At 37.2% G+C, this 9860-nt stretch overlaps 1 protein-coding gene across 1 annotated transcript in view; it reads left to right on the top strand.

The window, feature by feature from the left end:
* Positions 1–4057: 4057 nt before the first annotated feature.
* Positions 4058–9860, top strand: part of ETNK1 (ethanolamine kinase 1) — a gene marked incomplete at its 5' end in the record, with an annotated part of 16142 nt that continues 10339 nt past the window's right edge. The window contains 3 exons of the mRNA XM_010181264.1: positions 4058–4358; positions 5184–5324; positions 7334–7476. Of these exons, the coding sequence (XP_010179566.1) occupies positions 4058–4358; positions 5184–5324; positions 7334–7476 (585 nt within the window). The remainder of the gene's footprint in view (positions 4359–5183; positions 5325–7333; positions 7477–9860) is intronic.

Raw genomic sequence — 9860 nt, 5'->3', positions numbered from 1 at the left:
CTGCCTGTTTTGTTTGTTGCCTTTGCCATTTGATAAAGACAATAGACTTTCTTCAGAGCAGGTAATGAATTTCACACTTACTGGTTTTGATCCTTCCTAGTTCAACAGAACTTTCACTTTCCTTTGGACCAGCAATGAGAGGATAAGAGCTTTTTCTAATGCTGCATTTCAGAAGCTTTCATTTAAGCTTGGCAGACAAGAGACTTATAAAACTTGATTTACAGTTCCACACAAAGTACTTCTGCAAAGTGCTCTTTAAACTTTTTAATGAGTTAATTCCATTTTAATGCTAAATTCTATGAGAATCAGTATTTCTACATTGATTTGCAATATTAGAATGCCATGTCCTTTTCTTGGGTCCCTAGTATGAGAAATATACAGGCCCACTGGAGCAAGTCCAGCAAAGGGCCATGAAGATGACAGAGGGACTGCAGCATCTCTCATATGAGAGTGGAGACTGGGACTATTTGGCCTGAGCTTGCGGGGTTGTTATCAGTATGTATAAATTTGTGATGAATGAAGAAGATGTAGCCACTCTCTTTTCAGTGCCCAGTGATGGATGAGGCAATCGGCACAAAATAAAACTCATGTGAAATTCCATCTGCGCACAGGAAAACTTTTTTTTTTTTTTGGCTGTGAGGGGAGTCAAACACGGGAACAGGTTGCCCAGACAGGTGGTAGTCTCCAGAATTCTTGGAGACTTCACTGGACACAATCCTGGGCTTCAATTGACCCTGCTTGAGCAGGGAGGTTGAACTAGATGATCACAGGAGGTCCCTTCCAATCTAAATAATTCTATGATAATGCACTTACAAGGGGGAAGGTTATGAATGAGTATATTATAATATAAAGGTGTAATTTGTGATTTACATGCCATAGTTGGCATTTAAGTACTGCCTGTTCTAATTAGGCGACACTGCTCAATCTTGTCATCCTTCTCTTGATGTGGAATGTGCATTGTTGCAACAATATGCTTATGTACACAGAGAACTTGAAATATCTACATAAGCTTCAAGCAAAAGAATAGGATAGTGTTGGAGTACAGTTGTATTCTTTTTAATATAAAAAGCAGTATCTGTGGTGCTAAACAATATTGTTTCTTAGTTGCAGTGATTAAAGTTGCTATTTAGTTGCTATGAAGGCTGTTCAAGACAAGATTCTTGGTTAATGACTGGACTGAATCTTAAAGGTCTTTTCCAACCTAAATGATTCTGTGGTTTCTTGTTTCCTATTCTGGGCTGTTAAAATAATAGCTAGTAATAAAGTGTGTCCATAAATTAAAGTTAATTTTGAATTAATCAAGGAACCTTTATAAGAGGATTCATTTGAAGTTATGGTTACACAGTGTAGATGAAAGGTATATGATTTGCTGAACCTGCTTCTGCAAGACTGAGTGTTCCTAACTGTTTACAAAAATAGACTACCTTTGTATCCTCTACTGCATCTTTCCTCGGGAACTTGAGCTATTCCTGGTTATTTGTGATGACAGCTAAAGCTTCCCTAGTCCTTTTCTGCATTTATTGATGCATTTGTTTACCTCATCTCATAGGGGTGCTGAGGAAAGCAAGTCATAATGGCTAAAACACAGCATCTTCCACATGCTCCTAATGTGTGATTTCTCAAAGTCCCTGAGATTTGAAAATAGGCTGTCACTTTTGTTTGAATGATGATACTATACTTTTCAAAATAAAGGCTACCTCTTGGAGGGGGAAAAAGTCAAAAGATTCTGAATTGTGTTTTGCTTTTAAAGAAAAAAAAAAAAACAACCCTCCCCCGCCCCCCCAAACCAATAACCCAGACACACACCCTACAAAAACCCAAACAAACCCAACAAAAAGCCAGAACTAAACCCACAACAAAAAAACCTCACACAGACTATCCAAGACTCTGTGGCTGGTATTCTATGATACCTGTAGAGAAGTTGCCTGTTGATGATGTGTATTTTTAATAGTATTTTTCATTAAATATTAAGGTTTAGTATAAGGTCTGAAATGCAACAGATCACATCAGTATTTTGCCAGTATTTTTGCTGTGGGCCTGACTTGAGGCTTGAGGACGGTGACATGCAGAAGAATGTGCAAATGGACATCAGTAAATAGAGAATTCAGACTGTTGTCATTGCACACTTAGTTTTCTAATTCTGTTAAATATGTTTCATTTTTCAGCTGATTTTCTGACACTTATTACAACGAGCAATTAAAAAAAGACAAAACTATCCAGGATCTTCAGGTTGCCTTTAAGTAAAAGTTGCTTGCAGCTTCATGGACCTGCACAGTTTGAAGAGTAAAAGTGATCGGCCTGTATCTCCATTTGTCTCTACATAAGAATTAATGATGAAAGCATTTTCTAGAGAAAGGTGTTAAAAACACCTTGCAGGATGTCCACCCAAGGGAAAAATTGTGTATGGCTAACTGTGTATGTTAACTGCTTCTTGCTGCTCATTTGTTTTAGTGCAAGATCCTGAAAAGAGGTTTTGTGCTTTGTGGGAGGGTTTATTCTTTTTTTTTCTTTATTTAAAAAATAAGCTTTAATTAGTGTTTTGTGGGCAACAAATTGGGAGAAGAGGCAAGACTGTAAACACTAAAAAAAGTTTATACTTGAATATAAATTGCCATTGCTGTGAGAACCTCAACTTCAAATTGTTTATAAACTTCTCATATTTAAGACTGCAGGACACTGTTCAGCAGTTATGCAAACCTTGGTGATTTTGCTTGTGATGTTGCTTGTCATCCAAGAATGTTGATGGCCTCTCCTTCAGTCACCTAGCAGCTGGAGTTAATATGGGTAGTGCTTATCTAGCAAGTTCTTAAGTATTCACTCTGAGCTGACAGAGTGCAAAGAGTCTGAAAGTGCCAAACATCTGTTTTCTGAGCTGTAAAACTCTCCTGGGTTGTAGGAGGAGATTAAGAACTGCTATGTTACACTTGCAGGCATTGAGCTGGTTTTCAAATGCTCGAGTACATGCAATTGGGTGTGTGGCAGCCGAGTAACTCAGGATCTACTCTGCTTGTCAAGTAGCACCTGTAAGAGTTCAGCCCATATAATGACTATTTTAGGCCTCAAAGTTGTCAAATGTGAAAGGAGAGCAGCAGTTAAGGAGTGGGGGGTATTGATGCATCCCCCTCCGTAGCTGGGAACTTGTAGTAGCCATACTTCCATCATTGGAAAGGCAGTGAGTAGGTTGTAGTTAGATGTAAACATAATGTTCAAATAATGCTTTTACTTATTTTTGTGGAAATTTAGTTGCTTCATCTTCAGTATTTTTTGGCATCAGTGACTAGACTGGTCAAAGTCTAGTAAATTGCAGGGCTTTAAAAATTGCATTTATACGTCTTAATGATTAGGACTTAAAATGCTGCTTTTTTTAGGCTTCTAAATGGCATATACAAGTTATGAAGTAAAACGGGGAAGACAAGATGGGGTCTTGTCAGAAGCTTTTAAATTTGGAATGGTAATTGAGGCTGGAGGCTAGGGTCTCAAATTTTAAGCGCCATCTCAAATATGTAAAAAAGCCAAAATGAGTTTAGGAATTGTTCTCAATCAGTAAAACCTCAGGGCTAGTGAGAAGATGATAACCACTGAACTTGAACTGTTTCTTACCTGAATTTTGCTTTTTAAAAGGAGTAGTTCAGAAGTCCAGGAGTATCTTTTAGCAATTATGCACTGATCAGCAAATACTGAAATTCTGAAGTGCATCAAAACTGTGTTTTTGTGCTGCCTCTATTTATGACTGTTTATGTACTGGTTTAGGTAGGTGTTTAATTGTAGGATTGCTGCCATGTTGGGGCTTTGATTTCAGCCATTTTAATCCATCAGTTTGAGTGGTTATGTGGTAACTCATTTTACAATACTGAGCTTTCAGTTATTGCCTTTTACGTGCAGTATTTCAGTAGTTCACTTTAGCATGCTTTTATGTTTTCTTTTCTAATGTGTTACTGGTAAAAGTCCTTGCCATTTTCTTTACAGTTTTCCTCTATGTTAAAGGTCTCTTTTGTTTCTGTTCCATCTAGTAAAGATTAATTACCCTGCATTCTTTTCCTGCACATTAAAAATGCAGATGCAGATCTGAGTTGCTTACGCATTATTTTTACTTTTCAGCTCTTCACTGATGGAATCACCAATAAATTAATTGGCTGCTACGTGGGTGACGTAACAGACGATGTTGTTCTAGTTAGGATCTATGGAAATAAAACTGAGCTCTTAGTCGATCGAGATGAGGAAGTGAAGAGTTTCCGTGTGTTGCAGGCCCACGGATGTGCACCTCAACTATACTGTACTTTCAATAATGGCCTGTGCTATGAGTTCATGCAGGGAGAAGCACTGGATCCAGAGCATGTATGCAATCCAGATATTTTCAGGTAAACTTTTTATTTTATTTTTTATTATTATTTCATTATTCAAGTTCTGTGATGTATTTATGGTGTTCTCTCAGGCCTGAAGGATCTCAAGCTTAGTTTATGAGCAGGCAGAAAAGAATTATTTCTATAAGCCTGCACTAAGCTGATGTTATTACTTTTGACATCTCACTGACCTCTTAGTTATCATGGTGTTTCAGTGCTGAACAAATGAACCTTGCAGCCTCCCCAGAAGACTCTGTATTCATTAGAGTTCTGCTTATTGTGAGTATTCAACACTTGCACATTACCATTAGGGAGATCATTTAACATGGTGGAGTTCTAGGGGTCTGGACTTGGTTAAAGTACTCCTAGCTCTGTTCCTAATAGATTCCTTTTGTGAATAGGTTCAAGATGGTCTTCCATTGAGACGTAATTTTTTAAACTATAGCAATGAACAGAAAGTACTTATGTCTTAAAATTTTAGTTTTTCATGTATGCACTGAAATTTATTTGCCGAACAATAGCAGCTGAGTCAACTTTTCGAAAGATCAGCAAGCTGAAGAGTAGACTGTAAATGCAGGTCAAGAATGCATGCTCTAGCAGAACTTCAGTCCCTGCCATCTCCCCTTCCTTAAGCAGTTTTGCTAATCAACTTTTGAGCCTTGAAATATGGTACCCTATAGCTGTGCTGCTCTTGTTTATACCCTCTTTGGATTCTCTTGCTATGGTTTTTACAATTTATCTGTTAAATATATTGTAGTTGTGTTCTCTTGTTGCTACGAAAAATATTATAAAGACTGTCAGATACACATTAAATATAACATTCATTTAAACTTTTTTTTTTAGACTCATTGCCAGACAGCTTGCTAAAATCCATACTATTCATGCACACAACGGATGGATCCCTAAATCTAATATGTGGCTGAAGATGGGGAAATACTTCTCTCTCATACCCACAGAATTTGCAGATGAGGAAGTAAATAAAAGGTAGGTATTTCATTGTGTTTTCCTGACTTCCCATTCTTTCTGGTGAGGGGTAGAAGAGTATTTTAAATAAACTGAATTTACATTATGACATAATGTTAAGTTTGTAAAATTGAGTTTTGTCATGCTCTTCTATACTGTGTATGTGTAGCTGTGTACATGTCAGATATGATAAGGAGAAGCTTTTAATTCATAGAATCATAGAATGTATCGGGTTGGAAGGGACCTTTAAAGATCATCCAGTCCAACCCCCCTGCAGTAAGCAGGGACAATGTCATAATAGATCAGGTTGCACAGAGCCCCATCAAGCCTGACCTTGAATATCTCAAGGGATGGGGCCTCCCACCACCTCTCTGGGCAACCTGTTCCAGTGATCTACCACTCTTATGTTGAAAAATTTTTTCCTACTATCCAACCTAAATCTACCCTTTTCTAGTTTAAAACCGTTACCCCTTGTACTATCGCTACATGCCCTAGTGAACAACACTTCCCCAGATTTCTTATAGGCACCTTTCAGATACTGGAAGGTCACTATAAGGTCCCCCAGGAGCCTTGTCTTCTCCAGGCTGAACAGCCCCACCTCTCTCTGCCTGTCTTTGAAGGAGAAGTGCTCAAGCCCTTTGATCGTCTTTGTGGCCCTCCTTTGGACCTGTTCTAGCACTTCCATGTCCTTTTTGTGTTGGGGACTCCAAAGCTGGATGCACTACTCCAGGTGAGGTCTCACCAGAGCAGAGTAGAGAGGCAGAATCACCTCCTGTGTTTTGCTGGCTGCACTTCTTTTGATGCAGCCCAGGATACAGTTAGCCGCCTGGGCTGCAGATGCACATTGGTGACTCATGTACAGCTTTTCATCTACTAGTTACCCCCAAGTCCTTTTCATCAGGGCTGCTTTCCAGCACATCATCTCCTAGTCTGTATCAGTAATAAGGATTGTTCTGACCAAGGTGCAGGACCCTTCACTTGGCTTTGTTGAACCTCATGAGGTTCATTTGATATATTATGTATATATACATTTGATTCATTTGATGTACCATGTGTATATACACATACAGCTCTTGGTTTGATTGGACACTTAAATGATGGTAGTTTTCTTTATTCTTTTAAAAACTAAGATCAGGTCATGTACTTCTTCAGATTGTTGTCTCAACAGTTTTTTAAGAGAACCATCAGTCTCAAACTGAGACCTGTGTTCTAGGGTGAATACTAAGCATGTTTCTTGTTGTTGCAGGAGTTGTTCATTGTAACCTGCACCCCTTAGCTGTCTTGTATTTGTTCAGTTTATAAACTTGTCTAAAATTGGGTGATGTAAAAGTAAAGTTAATGAAAGGCATTTCTGAGTGAAGTGCGAATTTTGAGTGATGGGATGAGCTCCTGAAGTGTTTCCCAGAGAAGAAAAAGCTATCCACACAGTCAGTCTAGACCTGTGCTGTCATGGAGTGTGAGTAATTGTGTCACCTGGTCTTAAAGGTTTAATTACATCTTGGTTTGAATTTTTTTTCTTCTACAACATAAATTTCTTAAGAAAACTGAGAAAACTTGAGCAGTTAATTGAAAATCTAGAAGATGAAATGGCTACTTAAGCATGTGTACTGTGACTAGAACTAAAAATGAATGCTTCATTTCCTCTGTGTAGATACATATAGTACTTCGTACTATATGTGTATTCTCCTTGAAAGGGAGTAATGTAATGTGAGCAAAAAGTGAATGAAATTCATACTATAATCCTTTAAATCTTTACTCCTTTAAAAATGTGCAGGATTGTACTCCTACTCGTGATTTTTGGACTACTGTCATGTTTACAGCACAAATAGTCTTCAGAGAATTGTTTTTTTGGGAGAACAGAGGAAAATTATTGTCATAATTTGACTGCATTGTGCCAAGGAAGAGAATGCCCTGGTTTGGGAGAATTATTTGCAGTAAGAATGTAGAAGAAAATGAGTTACTTCATTGCAAACACTTGGTATGGGACACAGCACTAAATATTAACTCTTAAACTTCTTATGCCTGAAAAGGTTTTTAAGTGACATTCCAAGTCCTCAAGTTCTTCAGGAAGAGATGGCCTGGATGAAGGAAAGACTGTCAAATTTAGGATCACCGGTAGTACTCTGTCACAATGACCTGTTGTGTAAGAATATTATTTACAACAAGAAACGAGGTAGGTGTTGAACTAAATAGTAGGTATTGAATGGCTTTCTTTATGCTGTAATTGCATTTGCTTACATCAGTGGTGTCATTTTACTGACTTGCTCAGTTGAACTCAGTTTGAGCTTTTAAGGCCCAATGTAATGGTAGTGATTTCTTGGCAAATACTGAGTTGCTTAATTAGCTAACTCTTATCCGTATCTTACTGTACGGAGGAAGTATGTTGGTGTTCCTTGCTTTTCATTAATGAATTAATACATTTGTTAATCCTTAGCCTGCCTGTGTGACTAGGCTTCAAAGTTTGTAATTGTTCATGTTAATTCTATTCCAGTTTGTATAAAGCTTTTAGGAAAGGAAAAAAAGAAATGCAAGCATAGAAAATAACCTGAAGAAATTATCTCCTATGTGCATTATTCTGGTTTGTGACTGTGGGAAGACACCTTCATAATGAAATATCTTAGCAATACTTAATACTATATTCTGTGACTCAGTTTATTTCCTGCGTGAGGTACATAGGCATCTTAGATTTCTTTTGTAAATGCATATTTTATTTAAGCAGTCATAGGCAGTGCATGTCTTAGCAAAGATGAATTACATTTTTGTTTATACTATAATTAATTTATAATTCATGTTATTAAAGAATGCCTTAATTTACATCAATAAAGCTTCTGTATAAGCCCAGTTTCTTTTATTTCTGGAATTTAGTGGTTTGAGGTTCGGTTACTAAACGAATCAAACAGGATTTTAAAACAAAGTAAAAACCTCAAGCTTGTGACACTAAAATGGCCCTGGTGCAGTAAAAATGCACAATTTTCCTCCCATTTCAGGTATCTGAGCTCCACTGAGTGCAGCAAACTCATAAGGTTAGATCAAGATTTTCTTGTAAAGTGAGGATGTTCCTCCTAGTAGCTTCATATTTGTTTGTGGTAGTTTGATAAGACTGTTGGTATGTAAGCCAAAAGTGTGTGAAGTAAATAACTGTGAATGGAACTGAAGTATTCTCCAGCACTTGTTATTGGTCTTTGACCTGTTAAGCTTAAGTGCCTTAATTTCTAAATAAAAACTAAAACATGCTGGAATAGATTTTAGTACAAAAACTGTGTATGTATAACGAATTTCTGTATCCAATATGCATTGAATGCATGTGAATTGAGAAAAAAAATCTTTTGGAGGTTTGTATACAAGTTTCCCCCAGAGTAATACCATTTTGAAGGGATTTGCTAGTACTTCTAGTTCTATAGGTATATTCATTTATGTGTGTGTATGTATATGTACATACCTATACAGTGCTGTTAACAGCAGTTTTAAATTCTAAGAACTCAGTACGAAACTTCAGTGGTTTCAGATGGTAGGTTATAGTTCCGCTTGGAAAGAGAAGACAGAAAATACACATGGAAGGTATGCAAAAAAAAAAAAAAACCCCGACCTGTTTGTGGTCTTGCATGCATAGGAATTGTGATACTGTAGCACCAAAAATATATCTGTTCTTGTTGTATGGATTTTTTTCAGTGCTGAAACTACCTTGAATTTTAGCATTTCCTAACAAACCCATTGAAGTTAAAAGTAATTTTTGTAGTCACTTCTCATAACAGAAACAAGCTGAAAAAAAAGAAATCAGAGGAATTCCTTTAAAAGGCTCACTATCATCGTCAACAGGCTTGAAGTTTCTACTCTTAAAACAAATGCTATATGCTTTTCTTTAAACAGAATGGAGGAAAAAAAATGCCAGCAGTGCATCAGTTATGAGCAATCCTACAGTAATGAGTGTGTGAGTGCTTAGTGTTTGAGGACAGGGTGGGGAGGAGAGAGAAGCATAAAGCATTTTGGCTTCAAGCTGGCTGTGAACATCTGGGGGCGGGAAAGGCTTGGAAATACGAAATACATGTATTTAAACTTATGTTTGAAATTTGGAAATGTACTATGATGTAAAACTTCTGCAATCTGGGTATAACAGGTACGGTTTTCATAGTAACCGAACCTCAATGCCATCTCTAGACTACTTGGCTGTTGTTTGAAAGCTGTTTCTTACAGTGTACTTTGCAGAGCAAAAAATGTCAGCCTGTCTCTTAGTACCATCTTAAGATGAGGAACATGGTTTTAGAAGTGGAAGCTCAACGATAACTGTAAATAAACGTGTATTACTGGAATTCTGTTTAGCAGAACAAAGGCTTTTATTGGTATACAAATAAATTTACAAGAGCACAAAATAGAATCTTTAAAGATGTACTTCATTAGGAATGACATCAAACTGTGTGAAGGTAGTTAACAGCTTTGCTAATGCTGTACTCTTACTAAACTTACTTTTTCATCTAGAAAGGCTCCTGTGTATCAAAAATACCTTGGTGACCCAAAGCTGGAACTAAAGAGAAAGAATAAGTCTCCTAGATTAACTGCTAT

This window comes from Mesitornis unicolor, unplaced genomic scaffold (assembly GCF_000695765.1).
Source record: "Mesitornis unicolor isolate BGI_N332 unplaced genomic scaffold, ASM69576v1 scaffold733, whole genome shotgun sequence".
Classification (NCBI taxonomy): Eukaryota; Metazoa; Chordata; class Aves; order Mesitornithiformes; family Mesitornithidae; genus Mesitornis; species Mesitornis unicolor.
Note: the sequence above shows the minus strand (reverse complement) of the source record. Positions and strands in the feature narration are given on the sequence as shown.